This window comes from Schistocerca americana, chromosome 7 (assembly GCF_021461395.2).
Source record: "Schistocerca americana isolate TAMUIC-IGC-003095 chromosome 7, iqSchAmer2.1, whole genome shotgun sequence".
NCBI lineage: Eukaryota > Metazoa > Arthropoda > Insecta > Orthoptera > Acrididae > Schistocerca > Schistocerca americana.
Window position 1 is genome coordinate 513,437,939 of NC_060125.1, and position 17,075 is coordinate 513,455,013.

At 42.8% G+C, this 17,075-nt stretch overlaps 1 protein-coding gene across 1 annotated transcript in view; it reads right to left on the reverse strand.

Annotated features, from left to right (window-relative positions):
- The window catches only part of LOC124621944 (D-aspartate oxidase), an 85,586-nt gene that overhangs the window by 31,369 nt on the left and 37,142 nt on the right, over nt 1-17,075 (reverse strand). The window contains exon 3 of the mRNA XM_047147458.1: nt 12,622-12,831. Coding sequence (XP_047003414.1) covers nt 12,622-12,831 — 210 coding nt within the window. The remainder of the gene's footprint in view (nt 1-12,621; nt 12,832-17,075) is intronic.

The window sequence follows — 17,075 nt, forward strand, 5'->3', positions numbered from 1 at the left end:
TAAAATCTTCTCTTTTGGTTCTAATGCAGAATCCTTAGGCTATCTTCTATCGGGGGCAGCTTATGCCCAGTCTCCCTCATATGGCACCCCAGCCCACTATTAATACTATTGTTACGTTCTCTAAACCTTGTGGCAAAATCCCTGCCCGTCCCAGCACAGCCTCCACATTTAATTTCGAATACACCGCATTGCTTAACCTTATCTGTTTTTCCTTCTTCCTTGTGTCGTAATATCCCCCCCCCCCCCAACTTCTTCCTTTTATGGAAGCCTACGCGAACGCCAGCCTTCCTGAAGGCTCTAGTTATTTTTTGGCAACATGGTCCAAAATATTCCATTGACACAAAATTACTATTTAATTTTTGGCTGCCCGGCTGCCGCGTCTTGCTAAGAATTTTAGCTCCAAACTCTCGTATAAATTTTTCCGAGTACACAGTAGCCCGCCCAATCCTTACAATCATTTCAATCTCCCTATCAGTGGCTTCTTTGCTCAAATTAAATCTGTATAACCTGTTAAACATTGACGAAATAAAACGCCCTTTTAAGTGCGGGAGGGGGGAGGGGGCGGGGCATGAATCCGCCGCAATTATTATGTCTGTTGTCGCTGGCTTCCGAAATATGCCTATTTTCAACCCATTCCTATTCTTAGTAATTTGTAGATCGAGATAGCTGAGGGAATTTTCGACTTCTACCTCTGCTGTGAACTTAATTTTCCCATGCATGCTATTAAACTGAGTGGCTAGCTGAAGTACCATTCCGGTTGCTAGTCATAATTACACCCTGTTAAATGTTATATGCTGAGTATATTATCATTAAATTACATGTGAACGCCCTACCGAGGGCGCTTCGCTGCTACTTGACTTGTTTAGCGTCAGTATACGCTCTGATTCAAGACTGCTTGTGTCGCAGTTATAGTCATGAGTTATTGGACACTTTCTTTGAGTTGTAACGGCTGTACGCCTGGTTGGTTAGGAAGGAGTTGATGTATGTAACTCATATGACCCGATCTCATTTCTGTAACGTTGAGACTTGTTGAGTGTGCTGTTCACTTATGTTTTGTACTTTTTTTGTAATAGTTGTCTGAAGATGGATGTAATCCAGAAACGCGTAACATGTTCTAATAAAAGAGTCAATTGAACATCTCGTGACTTTATTGCGATTTACAGCATTGGTTGCCAATTATTAACATAAAAATGATCGCAGGCCTAAGATGGGATTTTATGTTCTGTATATAAGGAGCTATCTTATCTGGACGTACCCATGACCACACCGCGAATAAAGTTGCCCGATCTGCTGGTCTGCAAACGTGTGTGCACCACTCGCAGCCATGTAACACGTCGTAAGGAGAGTGGTAGTAAAAGAATCTTTGCCGAAAGGGGTCGGAAACGAGTTTCGTTTCTTATCAGTGACTACCGGTTTCAAACTACACAGGAACCGCTGTCTACAGTGAATGCAGGTCCATCTCAGACAGTTTCTGGACGCACATTGCGAAGAGAACTGTGTAACGGATACTTCCAGTCGGGTACCTCGTGAAAGGCCGTCGTTCACAGCGGCACATAAAGCTGCGCGTCATAAATGGGCAAAACGGCATAGAAACTGAACAGCAGCTGAATGGAGGCGTACGGTGCGGTTCAGCGAGTCCGTTTTGTCTCTTTGCCAGTGATACAATTGGCGCTCAGTAAGTAATGCAACACTTTCTTCTGAAAGCCGGTAGATTTTATTCAGGATTCCAATACGACACGTTATTCCGCAGTCTTTGGGCTAAAGAACCCTATTTTGCGACATAATCTCCGTTCAACGCGATGGCATTACGCCACGTTACTGGGAGGGCCTGTATGCCAGCGTGCTAGCACTCTACTGGTCCATGTCGGAGCTAACGACTTGCTGCATCACCAACCTCCCCCTCATCCACGCACTGCTTCCCGCGGAGAGCATCCTTCATTGGGCTAAGCAGATGGGAGTCGGAAGGTGTGACGTCCGGGCTGTAGAGTGGAAGAGGAAGAAAGTCTAGTCATGTTTTGTGAGTTCGCCGCGGGTGTGCAGACGTACGAGAAGCCTTGTGTTGTCATGGAGAAGGAGAAGTTCGTTTTCATTTTTCTTGTAACGAACACGCTGAAATGCAACATTGCAAGAGTCACTTCTGTGTGCGGCCCGCAGGCACACGGGAGGTCGGACAGGTTTGCGTGGACCCTATAGCGGTGATAGCAGACGTCTCGCCCAATGACTCATCGTGTTTTTGTTCATTTCCAGATCCTCGTAAACATTCTGCAAGCACCTATGAATATCTGCGATGCACCGGTTTTCCGTCAAAAGGAACTCAATGATGGCTCTCTGCTTGGAACGTACCTCCATTTCCCGCGTCCAGCCATCCTGATTTAGCTTTTCCGTGATTTCCCTAAATCGCTCCAGGCAAATGCCGGTATGGTTCCTTTCAAAAGGTACGGCCGACTTCCTTCCCCGTCCTTCCCTAATCCGATGAGACCGATGACCTCGCTGTCTGGTCTCCTTCCCCAAAACAACCAACCAACCGTACCTCCATTACAGACGCCATTTTGAAAGCTATGTATAGCATCGCCAGTTCTCGGAACTTCATGAAACTACAGAGGCTGAAGCGGGAATGTTCCACGATGTCCCAAAAAAATGTCGTGTTTTCTCAACAGAAACTGACTGAGAAAAACTGTTGCATTACTTATTGAACGGCCCTTGTACAAGGTGTCGAGTACATAGACGTTCGAAAAAGGAGTTTAATCAGCACTATACAGGGGGAAAGTTCAGGCTGAAGGCGTTTCTGTGATGCTTTGGTGGTATTTTTCGTACCGTGACGGCCACGTTATTTCAGGTTGCTCTGAATATGAACCAAGATATTAATGGGTACAGAAATTTTGAGACTCAAAATCCTGAATAACGCCGGAATTTATCACCCTAAAATTTCTGCTGTCTTAATGACGTATGTGAATGAATAAAGCCGGCCGGTGTGGCCGTGCGGTTCTAGGCGCTTCAGTCTGGAACCGCGTGACCGCTGCGGTCGCAGGTTCGAATCCTGCCTCGGGCATGGATGTGTGTGATGTCCTTAGGTTAGTTAGGTTTAAGTAATTCTAAGTTCTAGGGGACTGATGTCCACAGATGCTAAGTCCCATAGTGCTCAGAGCCATTTGAACCATTTTTTTTAATGAATAAACGTGTACAGTTATAGCGTTATACTGGGTCATGTTATATGAACTCATGTTTCACTTACGTGTGTAGACATTTGTCTCTGTATGGTTTTGTGTACATTCTGTTTGAGGTACTCGTTCGGCTACGGACGGCGTTGGGGCACAGCAGCCGATGTTGGGACATCAGAGTGAAGGCAGAGAGCGCTCACCGCCAAAGTAGCTGCAAGGAATACGCCAGACAGAAGATTCCTTGAAACCTGACGACCAATGCTGTAGAAGAGAACATTGAGCTGGATGTATATCTTAAGCAGTCTCCTGTATTAAGTCTCTAGATGGACATCTCTTATGATAGCGTGGCAAGTTGTGTGACTGAAACTGAAAATAAAGGAACTTGTTAACGAGAACTCCATTTACCGATTTAAATAGGATAAGTAAATAACTGTTTTGTGTGGTGTACTACCGTTCGAGAACCGTAAGGGAGTACTCCACGATCGTCATGGTCACAGTTTAGCGCAGTATCGCTAACAAATTCCTGCGGCGCTCCCACAAGTTTTATTTCAACATCCTGGGTTGCCATGCTATTTACATGTTCCATAGATCGTTTGAACGATTCTTTTATCGAAATGATATGGTAATAGTCAGTTTACAGTGTATGTGTACGCGATTGGAGTCAACACCAACTAACATATGATTCTTAAACCTGCTCATACTACTACACTTACCTAGGTTTCTTTTCTTTTTCTTTCTTTTTTTTAACACGCTACCAGTTTTTAAATAAAAATTCGTCCGTGAAATGGAGGAAGATGTCCAGGAGAACCGACTTTAGGTTAGGTTTAAAATTAGCTTTGCCACTTATCAGACATTCTACGTTATTGGATGAATCAAAAATGTCTGTTGCTGAATGCTGAACTTCTTTCTGGGCCACTGACTGCTTTAATAATGGATAGCAAAGGTAATTTTTTCCCTCTAGTGTTATAGATAGACATCATTATTCTTCTGAAATTTTGATGGGCTATTTATGGCGAATTTCATTAACGTATGTATGTATTGTGATGGTGCAATGAAAATTCCTAACTCCTTGAAGAGACGCCCACATGACGAGGCGCGTTAACAACGCATGTTATTCTTACTGCTTGTTTTCGTGTAATTGATACTGCCTTTCTAAGCACTGAGTTATCCCAGAGAAGTGTTCCATAATATATTATTGAGTGGAAATATGCAAACTGTGTCACAGGTTGATTCCTGTGTTTCCATACGAAGAGCAGAAGTAGCCAAACTTAATTGTATGAGCAGGTCTGTAATACGCTTCTTCCATTCAAGTTTTCATCAATATGTAAAGCCAATGAACTGGAGAATTCTACCTTGTTTACTGACTCCTGTTCATGTGCTATATGAACATGTTGTATGACTCTATTTGTTGCATAGAAATCCAGATGGGGTTTCCTCAAAATTTAGGAAGAGTCCATTTTGAGAGAACCACTTATTAATTCTTTGAAAAATATCATTAACAATCTCTTCTTTCTTTCTCTCTGATGCGCTTTATTATAAAAAGTGTTGCCTATTTTGTACTTCTGTATCAATAATGTTATGTGGACACTCCTCTCTTCCAGGATGACAAGAGCCGTGTTCTCAGGGCTACAAACATACGTTCCTTGTTTGACAAACACTCGGGCACCCTATCGTACCACGTCTGGCCCACTGTATCAGCTGGTCTAATCCCTTAGACAATGTCTGGGACTGTTTGGAGCAGCAGATGAAACACAACACTCATCATCCTCGCAATTTGGTAGCTCTGTGGTACCTATTACGAATGAGTTGCTTCAGCTGGGTAGAACGCTGCTGAAGAAATTATAGACCTTCTTCCTTCTGAAGTGAGGCTAGAGGAAGTGTTACATGGTACTAGCCTGATGTCTCGTGGAGGTAAGTAAGTTTTTGTTCAGTCAGCTTCCTTCCATTATATAAACGACGTTTTCGGGGAGAGGGATCAGGGCGAAAGAAGACGTAAGCCGTATGTGGTATATTTTAGTACCATCTAAATAGCGCATTTGTCCAGCTGTTGTGAATGTGTTTTCAATGTTTGTGGTGTTTGATGTTTTGTGTTTGGGGAAGTGATAGACGTTTTGAATAAAGATACATTGAACAGTCGTGGAGATGATAAGTATTGCTCAAATGGCTCTGAGCACTATGGGACTTAACATCAGAGGTCATCAGTCCCCTAGAACTTAGAACCACTTAAACCTCACAAACCTGAGGACATCACACACATCCATGCCTGAGGCAGGATTCGAACCTGCGACCGTAGCGGTCGCGCGGTTCCAGACTTAAGCACCTAGAACCGCTCAGCCACACTGGCCAGAAGTATAGTTAGTATGGGGTGTGTGTAGAGCTCGAGCACTGTAGCACAGAAAAGCTTTCTGACCTGACCGCTGGGTGAGTGAACCCCGTTGTTCTGAGGGAGCGGCCACCTTAGTTGTCTGTCACTTGTGACATTGGGCACTGCGACCGTTCTCACTGCTGTCCCTTTACTACACAGCGTAGCCCCGCAGTCTTGACGCACCATAGCTCCACGGTATATTTTTCATGACCAGACACACGTGATTATATGCATCATTGTGTTCAGTTTTGGTTAAGGCATCCTTGTCTGTTCCAATTTCAAGTGGACTTCAACTGATCTTCCCAGCTCTTCTCAGGACGCCCAACATTTACTTTCCCTTGAGATGTATAGTTGTGTATTAATGTAGGTATTAGTTCATCTGACATCCTGGCCACCTCCGTAGCTGCGTGGTCAGCAAGTGCAGCGGCACCACCGTTTAGGATAGGGAAGTTAGTTTTGTGCGATTTTCAGAGCACGAATTGCAGCAAGGTGTGGGCCGGTTTGCAGTAAGTTACGCATACCAGCTGATGCAAAGACAAATAGAGGCCACGGGGGTGTAGAACTGCCGGAGAGGGCGCACACAGCAGTTTTCATGCCGCAAGTCACAGGCAGAAGGGGGCCACGGGCCAAACTAAGTGTTATGCATACGTGACTCGGAGCGGTGCGTTAACAAAACAGAGGCGCGCAACAGAGTATAAACAGGTGCCGTTTTCTAACGAGAGTCATTCAGGTGTAGCAGCTCTCCTGGGCGGTGAGACGTATAACACCGCCGGGCTACACGCAGCAGCAGATGGGGCGACAGCGTCCCAGTCCACGGCGGGTCGTTGGTTCGACCCGCTGAGGCCGACACGGGGTCTGCAGCCAGCCAGGGCGGGCCACTCAGCTCGCTGCCGCGGGCAGTTGTCTCGGCTCCCGACACGCGCCGGAGTCTTCCGAGGCGAGCGCTGCAGACTCGGACGCCGGATCTCGGGCGGACGTTGCCGCCGCATTCTCAGCTACACCAGCGAGGAAGAAGCGGCAGTGGGGCCGGCCTAAGGCTCTCGGCGGAGCAACGCGGCTCACACCGAGCAGCGCTGAGTTGGCTGCTGGCGCAGCCATCGTGACGTAATCGGAACTCTGTAGCTGGCGTACAAAGCCGGCTCGACACAGTGCGTTGCACTGGGTCGCTGGGGCGGTGATCTCAGCATTGCTGGGCCCTGTGACACGGACCGAGGTGAACGGAGCATTGTAGCGGAAACAAATAAATCACTTGGAAAGTTCTCGTCGAGTTTTAATACGGCAACTCCTGGCACCCATCCACTACATGTGCTGTCAATATGCCACATTTGGCGTCTGATACCACTACACAAGGCCCAGTGCCAAGCAAAGGGCCTGGGTTGGATTCTCGGCTGGGTCAGAGATTTCTGCTCGGTGACTGGGTATTGTGTTGTCTTCATCATGCGTCAACTAAAAATACTTGCACCGGGCGATGGGAGGGCCAAGCCACACGACATTTCATTTCATTTGGCATCCTTTGAATGTTTCTGTACTTCTCTATTTACTGAATTATGCTTCTGATTCCTAGTTCCTTTGTAATTTTACAATTCTTTTTCCGATCTGTAAGCTTGTAACCAGTTATTGGTCTTACGAGTCTCATCTCTGCTGCTTCAATCCTCCTCTGTTGATTGGCGTTTATAGTCCAAGCCCCTGATCCATACATTAGAAATGGTACTGCTATCCCGTTGTAAGATTTTAGTATTGTCTACTTCCTAATTTTTTTGGAGAGTGTGTGGTTTATAGTACCTACCAACTGCTGAAATTTTTGCAGTCTGAATTCTCGATCATTAGAGATAATATATTAAGTCTCACAACCCAAGTATTTAATGTCTGACTAACATAGTGGCAAACATGGGACACTAACAACATGATGCAGTCATTTCTGGGGGGTTTAATGTTAAAATTTGTATCCCTTTTAAATTCTCTCTTTTGCATATGAAATGATCATTAATACAGTGTAAATAATCACGAAAATACAAAACAATAATATTAATTATCTTTAGCAAATTGCCATTGGGATATATTTAGCAAAACTACTGCACATCTTGTAAACTGATACATTTGTGTTTTCCATTAGCTAATAGGGAAATTAATGCTTAGAAACATTTTGCATTTCTTTTCGAAGAATCAAAAGAACTGAAAATATGATGTTTTTAACCTTAATCGAAACCACATGAAAAATCAGAGTATCCCAAATTACAAATTTTCACAACACCGTTTGCAGACCCGGGAACAGCAGTGCATGCATATTGCTTTTCTGCAGATCTAGCAAACATGTTAAGCCTTCCTTTCCTTGCTAGTTGGGCAGAATCTGCACGTTTCCCTATTTCAGAGCCTACATCTGCTAGCACTGCTTCTTCTGTTGCAGCATCTGCGCCTAAAATGCGGCGGGTCATTAGTCGTGAGTCCAGCGGATGTCTTGGGTTCTGAGCCCGTTTTTTCGTATGTTTTAGCACGAGACTATAAGCTAGCTCTTTCAGGAACGTACCTCCGTCAACAGGATCTTCATCTGATGCCCTTTTCTGTGGAATTTACGCATTTACTTTGCTGATGTCTAATAAAAGGTTGAATAAACACATCGATCATGCCGAGTTCCTCGACTGCGGCAGTATGCGGAGAACTTTTCGTGTACTTCGTCGAAATCTCCTTTAGTGGCGTTGTGGTGACATATGATTTCTGGTTTTTGAGAAGACAAATCGTCAGCCGAGCTACAATGCTTGGGTGCATGTGAAAACAGAGTGGTGTCTTTCGTAAAGCCGTGCAAAGACGAATCAATCAGTCTATGCTTTTTGGCTAAAATGCCTCTGGAATCACTCTCTTCATCTTTTTTAGAGTTGTAACAAAAGTTAATCCTCTGTTTCTTAACTATTCTACAGTATGTATTGATCTGAACCAGTCGTCAGCCGTAATGTTATGATTACTATTATAGATTGATTTACACAATCGCAGCAGAGACTGCATTGGTGTCAATAGTTTCTTTTCATTGTTCGGCAATGTCTCGCCATCGGAGCCTTTTCCATTGTACATGTACCTATTATGGAAGTAACTGCTCTTTGCACCACACAAGGACATTACTTTTAAGCTGTATTTATCAGGCTTCTTGGGCATATAGAGCACAAATGAGAATTTTATGGAAGGAAACTAGTTTCTCATCTACAGTAGCACATGTGTCTAAATTGTAATATTTTTTAGAATTTTCCACAGTTTTTCTAAAATGAAGAGAAGGGATCATAATTTTGTCAACTTTGACCCTCTGTTTTTCTAGTTTGAAAGTCAACAAATCGTAAGCGCTCAACAACACTGGGAAACTGCTCCCATGCCGTGATACATTTGAAGATTTCCAGACCTGATCCAACAGTTGCAAATATATTATTTGCACTTTCGTGGTTGGATTTGAAGACGGAACAAAGTACGGAAGTCCTAAATAAGCCAAAATTTCATCTAAATCCAGGTTCTGAAGTTCATCTTTGCTTTCGTCAAAGTCGTTGTGCCTGCTGTGTAACAAATCAGCTTAAATCACTTAATAAAGTCCAGCTCGTATACCAGTCAGGTTCCTCTCAGAGTATGCTGATACAATAGCTCTATATTTAGCAATTATATACAACCGCTAGCTCACACAAAAATGTGTACCTAAAGACTGGAAAATTGCTTAAGTCACACCAGTACCCCAAAAGGGAAGTAGGAGTAATCCGCTGAATTACAGGCCCCTATCACTAACGTCGATTTGCAGTAGGATTTTGGAACAAATATACTGTATTATGAAGTACTTCGAAGGAAACGATTTATTGACACATAGTCAGCGCGTATTCAGAAAATATCGTTCTTACGAAACACAACTAGCTCTTTATACTCATGAAGTAATGAGTGCTATCGACAGGGGATGTCAAACTGATTCCATATTTTTGGGATTCCAGAAGGCTTTCGATACCGTTCCTCACAAGCGTCTTCTAATCAAACTGCGTGCCTATGGAATATCGCCCAGTCGTGCGACTGGATTCGTGATTTCCTGTCAGAAAGGTCACAGTTCGAAGTAATAGACGGAAAGTCATCGAGTAAAACAGAAGTAATATCCGGCGTTCCCCAAGGAAGTGTTATAGGCTCCCTATTGTTCCTGATCTACATTAACGATATAGGAGATAATCTGAGTAGCCCCTATTAGTTTGTTTCCAGATGATGCTGTCATTTACCGTCTTGTAAAGTCGTCAGATGACCAAAACGAATTGCAAAATGTGTACCTTAGATAAGATATCTGTATGGTGCGAAAAGTGGCAGCTGACCCCGAATAAAGAAAAGTGTGAAGTTATTCACATGACTTCTAAAAGAAATCTGCTAAATTTCGATTACGCGATAAGTCACACATATCCGAAGGCTGTAAATTCAACTAAATACTAGCCGGCCGAAGTGGCCGTGCGGTTCTAGGCGCTACAGTCTGGAGCCGCATGACCGCTAAGGTCGCAGGTTCGAATCCTGTCTCGGGCATGGATGTGTGTGATGTCCTTAGGTTAGTTAGGTTTAAGTAGTTCTAAGTTCTAGGGGACTGATGACCACAGCAGTTAAGTCCCATAGTGCTCAGAGCCATTTTTTTGAACTAAATACTTGAGGATTGCAATTACAAATAACCTAAATTGGAACGATCACATAGATAATGTTGTGGGTAGAGAAAAACTGCGATTCATTGACAGAACACTTAGAAAGTGCAACAGATCTACTAAAGAGACTGCTTACACCACACTTGTCTGCCCTATTCTGGAATATTGCTGTGTGATGTGGAATCCGCATCAGATGGGAATGACGGATGACATCGAAACAGTTCAAAGAAGGGCAGCTCGTTTTATATTATAGCGAAATAGGGGAGATAGCGTCACAGACATGATACGTGAATTGGAGTGGCAATTATTAAAACGAAGGCGTTTTTCGTTGCGACGGGATCTTCTCATGTAATTTCAATCAGCAATTTGCTCCTCCCACATAAGGAGAAATGATCATCACGGTAAAATAAGGGAAATTAGGGCTCGCACAAAAAAATTTAAGTGCTCGTTTTTCCCGCGCTCCGTTCGACAGTGTAACGGTAGAGAGACAGATTAAAGGTGGTTCATTGACCCCTCTGCCAGGCGCTTTATTGTGAATAGCAGAGTAATCACGTAGATGTAGATGTAGACTCAATCTATTTTAGTGTTTGTCCGTAGTAGGATGTGATCAAGAACTTCATCGAAATAGAGATGCCATAATTAAATTGGGTCGTTTGAATCTCCTTTAGTCAACTTAGTGGATAGAAACTTAAGAATCACGTTATGAAGAGGAGTTTGAACAGTTCGGATCGGAGGTTCTGTGGCTCATTTGTACTGATTCTTCCGTAGAAGTAATTTCTTCTGCGTTGGTCGTCACATGGGTCACTACATCCATCAGCGTCATTTTGTGTCCCACTATGTTCTGAAAAAGATTCATGCTCAGTCAGAGTACTTTCAGTTTCTTCAAGATTATCGTCACAGTCTGATTCCTCTAACCAACTGGTCACAGTTTCCTCAAATTCAGGGTCTGGAGCGTTCACAAAAAATGGTTCAAATGGCTCTGAGCACTATGTAACTTAACATGTGAGGTCATCAGTCCCCTAGAACTTAGAACTACTTAAATCTAACTAGCCTAAGGACATCACACACATCCATGCCCGAGGCAGGATTCGAACCTGCGACCGTAGCGGTCGCGCGGTTCCAGACTGAAGTGCCTAGAACCGCTCGGCCACTGCAGCCGGCGAAGCGTTCACATTGTATTCTATCTGAATCGGGTCCTTTAACTACGGAATTACTATGTTTCTCCATATTTCATATGCTACGAATTAGAAAATATCAAGAATGGGCAACGAAAACAAAAGCAGAAAAAATTACAGAAAAGAACGCAGAGTGGTGGAAATGACTGCGATCACTCACATTATAGGAACTCTGGAGTAACACCTCACACTTTTCCGATATACTGACATCTAAACTCCAAGCTAATGAACTGATGGACGCAATAATGGGAAGGGAACTAGCCAAATCACCACAGTTGATAAAAGCGAGCGGGCAACAACACCTCACCGCGTTAATGAAACGCTTAAACTATTTATTTGTTGTAGCAGTTTATCACCAATTACCTTGTAAGCGACAAACGAGGTACAATAAATCTGATTAAAAAGTGTGCTTTAAAGTGTTGCAGAAACCGCTAGCTGTTGCAGTTGCACAATCAAAACAATAAAGAAAGGGGTGAAGGGGCTAGCTACAAATACTTCCCAACGCTTCACTGCTTCCAAAAGACGGGGAAGAAGGAGAAAAAAATTTCATTTTTAGGTAACATTGCCTTACAGGTTGTCAGGGGACTGATACATAATTTTCATGTGACACATCTTCTTCGTTTTACAATATTTAACGCAGAAACCGGCGTTTTCCGCTGCGCTACATTTTACAGTCCTACAGTACTACAGTCCTACAGTCCTACATTTTACAGTCATGAAGTTTCCTTCTGGTATGGTCGGACTTCCTTTGCTCTGCTTGGGCGACTATTTCTTCCTCAGTACTCTAGTGAGAAAGTGCTGATTATGAGCGTCTATATTTGTGCAGTTATTGCTCCTACTAACAAAACGTGTGAATATGGAAGTTTGAAAACTCTCTAGCAGTATGTAAGCCTGCAGGCTTTCGTGGCCGTTGTCACTGAAGTTAAAATCTTCAGTGTTATTAGGCTGCGTCATGTTTCTTCTAAAATGTTCGACGTTTCGACCCCTCTGCTGGGATCTTCCTCAGGATCTTTTGGTGTCCAGAGGAAGATCCCAGCAGAGGGGTCGAAACGTCGAACATTTTAGAAGAAACATGACGCGGCCTAATAACCCAGAAGATTTTTAACTTCTCTAGCAGTAGCTTACAAATTATATGAGCTATACTCTACGTTTGTGACTATGCTTCAGCTGTCGAACTGCACCTCCCGTAGGGTGTGGTAGTCATTCAGACAGGGGAACCCACCACAACCGATGCCCCCTTCCCTATTTCGCAATCTGTGTAGACGCAGGCCGGCTTGCTTCTTACGCGCTGTACTCACGTGTAGCGCCTGCCGTGCTCTGCAGACAGCGCGTCCAGCTGCTGGTGGTGTAGGGACGTGAAGCCCAGCACGTGCGGCGCCCAGGCCGGCGGCGGCCCAGGGGGCTGCTGGCTGACGCACACCAGCGGCAGAAGGCTCACTCCCAGCTCCGGAGCCTCCGGCCGCCGCCACAGCGACAGCAGGTGCCGGTACGTCTCCACGGCCCAGCGTCTGCCAAAACAGTACACACCCTGCCGTTACTCCCAAGTACATTTTGTTTGTTTTACGAAAGTTGAGCCGTGTGATGTTGTGGAGGTTGTTGTTGTGGTATTCAGTCCAGTCAACGCTTGTCCCTTCTGTGCAAGCCTCTTCATCTCCGAATAGCTACTGCAGTCCCCATTCATTTGAGCCTGCTCCCTGTATTCTTGCCTAGGTCTCCCGATACAAGTGGCGCAGTGGTTAGCACACTGGGCTCGCATTCGGGAGGACGACGGTCCAATCCCGCGTCCGGCCACCCTGATTTAGGTTTTCTGTGGTTTCCCTAAATCGCTCCAGACAAATGCCAGGATGGTTCCTTTGAAAGGGCACGGCCGACTTCCTTCCCCACTCCTATGAGACCGATGACCTCACTGTGAAAGGTATGTGCTAAGGTCTGATCAGGGTAGATCCAGAAAATAAAGCCGGTAGTTGTAAACCGCGAGGTGGAATGAGTATAATATCTTTGAGTAGGAGCGTCTTTGATGCTTAAGAGAGCCGGGCGCGCGCAGTAAAAAACTCGGGAGTCGCAGCTAGATGCCCGGAGGAAGCAGACGTGTGGTGACACCTTTAAGGTAGGAGTCACGCTCGCTGTGCAGTTACCCTGAGCAAACTTTAACACGTAAATGAGAGAAGATATATAATGATTTCAAAATAGTTTTTGTTAGATAATGTTCAGAGTTAGGATTTGTATGTCCAAGGTTTGACACAGTAAGCGTTTTGTAAATTATTATGTAAGAGTGATTCGTGCTACAAAGATGTTGGAAATGGTAGTTTTTTGAGTATGACATAAAATTTTAATAAAATATATATACATTGACATCAACATTGTGTTTAAATCTAACAGCCTGAATCATAATCCACATTCTTTGCTTGTATTGAACGTGAAAATGAGTAGGAAAGTAAAGTTACCCACCAATGAAAGTACGTAAAGAAAATGAGGCATCTATGCAATACATATGTGCAGTTCATGGTTTGAAATCGATTTTGGTATAACTAAAGTTATCAGAGCAAAGTTATTTCAAATAACTAATTTTATGCCATTGCACAACTGGCATTATTTAAGTAAAGATATAATTTCATTAAGTAAACATCAGGGCCAAAAGTTAATTTTTCAGTACCATCTTAATGACATTGCACAAACGGCATTATTCTCTTAAACTTGATTGCTGAGTCAAATGCATGTTGCATTTCTGGCGAAATGGAGGAGTGGAAGAAACAAGTTCACAGACGCAGTCAGATGCAGGTTTGTTGAATAATTAATTTGGAACAATTTTATCTTTGATGATTTCACTTATTAAAAAGGAAACAATTTTGGTTAGATACTTTCAACTGTATGGTCTCCTTCCCTAAAAACTCCAACCCCAACCCCCTACCCCCATTCCCCGCCCCATACTTCCATCCATCGTCAAATTAACTATCCCTAAATACATCGCGATGTGTTCCAGCAACAGATCCCTTCTTTAAGCCATGTTGTCCCATAAATTTCTTTTTCTCCCCAATTCGATTTAGTACCACCTTCTTATCCGATCTACCAATCAAATCTTTATCATTCTTCTACAGCACCACGTTCCAAAAGCTACTGTTCTCTTCTACTCTGAACTGCTTATGTCCACATTTCACTTTCATATAAGCAACGGCGTTCGCTTATCACTTGCTAATGTTCTACAGCACGTTGTAAATATAGCACAAAAATTATGCCATTTCGCTTTGAATGCGAGACTGAAATCGCACTAAAATTACGCTATTTCTCTTCGAATGCATGCCCGTATTAAAATAAAACTATTTGATGTGCTATTCAGCGTGCAAAACCATGTTTCGTAGTGCTCTTTCCACAGTAGCTAGAAAAGCGTCGAGTGCTGGAATGAAGGTCAGCCACGCTATGATTAACTCAAAGAACCGACACAGCTGTCTGTTTCCTACTGTGGATGCTCTGCTGTGACGTCACCCCTTCCAGCACCACGTGCACTACGTTACTCACAGCACCAGGTCAGGTCCGGATCTACGGAGGGCGGAGGGGGCAAGCAGGGGTGTCTGCCACCGGCGACAATTTCATCTGTCAGGGGGACCGAAATACATATTCTTGAAGAAAAAAACCATGTTTGACAAAGAGCCTAGCATCCAGCGGACGATGGTCCATGGATCGTTCATATGATTTTGAAACGCATCCCAGTTGGGTTTTGAACAATTTTGAATACATTCTAAGTTGATTTCTGAACGAATCATAAGTTGATTTTTTAATGCGTGCATAGTGTACGTGATGTCTCTGCCAGGAATTCCACGTCACATCTAGAAATAACATGTCTCACATTTCGTCGAATATACATGGTTTACATATCAAACTATTCAGAAAGATGGGCTCTACAAAATAAACAAATTTTTGAAAAATTGAAGTTTTTTCAAACTTTTGACGACTTATCTCAAACACTCGAGGGTTGAGGGGGCGGGGGGCGTGGACGCCACTATCAAGCTTTTCCCCTGGTTCGGAAATATCGCAGATCCGGAGCTGCACCAGGTCAGTAGTTTTCTTTGAAACTGCGTGTAATGTATTGTGCAAGCATATAGTATGATGACTTTTTTTAAGAAAGCATTTTCGTGATGACACTGTGTCAAAGTGGCATAAAGCACAGACTGGTAGTTTGTGGACCCAGGTTTGCTTCACACTGATACCAACTTTTTCCCTTTTTTTTCATTACTCACAATGTTAAATCATTAATTACAAAATTTAAAAAAATTAACATATTCGATTTAGTTATGATTACTACTCTTGTAAGCCAAATTGCTATAGACTAGATAGCGCTAAAACAAACGCGTATAGCTATGAGCAAATTTAGTATGACAGTGTTTCCTGTAGATGATCTGCTAAAGATGCCCTTCTCCAATAGATCCTTGGAGGAGAAAGTGAGATTTAAAGAGTTAAGAGCTGTACTTCAAATGCAAATCTAACAACAGAGGGGTGTGGGTCGAGGCTCACCGATTTCCCTTACAAAACACTGAAAATTTTGAAATCTTGCAAAATATTTTGAACAGCGTCTTAATTGTCCAGGGCAAATTCATAACCTCGAATACTCAAACAGTCACGAAAATCTTAAAGAAGATTTACCTCAACTATCAAAGAAATTGAAGAAGTTATTAAAACCTTATAAAGCTAGAGGAGATGACAATTACAGCACAACGTCCGAAATGATCTCTACCAAAAATAAAAATAAAATGAGCTAAAATTAACCTTTGAGAAAACCTGGAAAATAGAAAGTATCCCAGGAGAGTGGAAGATGGCCTTGATACATACATCACATAACAAAGGCAATAAACAAGACGTTAAAAAACAACAGTTGCATTTTCCAATATTATACTAAACAGATAAGAAATAGCATTGGAGTGTAATTAAGGTGAATATCAAGATGTTTTTAGGAAGAGCACATCATTCAACCATTTGACACAGATTATTGAATTCAAACGGACAGTATTTTCTTAATTGCATCTAGTGTATTGTGCAAGTATAGAGTATGATGGATTTTTACAAAGCTGTTATTATGGTGGCACGATGGGTCAGTGGTATGAAGCATAGACTGGTAATTTTCGGACCTGGGATCGGTTCCTGCAGGTATCAAAACTTTTTTTTCATTTCATTTTATTCTTCATAATGTTAAACTATTGATTATAAAATTTAAATGTATTAAAACAGTTCAATTTATATACGTAAAATTGATATATTCCGTTTAGCTATGGTTAATACCGTTGCAAGTCAAAAGGCTAAGGGGCACCACACTGTAGAACATTGGTAAAATTTTGCACCAGATGTCATTGTGTTTAAGGCTACATTCCATACAGATACCTTCAGAAAAGGTTTCTTAACATACAATTTATATTCGTTGTTAACAGATTCCTCTTTTTCAGAAATGCTATTATATGCTGTCTACTATGGCCGTCGTCAATTATTTTGCTGCACAAACAGCAAAACTCTTCTACTATTTCCAGATAAACTGTTAAGAATTTTTTTATTTTTAATCAGTGACGTTATGACCCACGTCATCAAAAGCCTTTTGCTATATAGTGTGCAAATTTTCAAAGCCGAGTTGATGAAAATCAATTGGTTTTTGAGCAAAATATCTGGAGAGAGCATTTTTCACACCGCCCACATTTTCAAATTTTTTCCACTTAGATAATGTTGTGGTGATCGGTATAAATGGAAATCCAATGACGCAATACCGGGCGAGTTT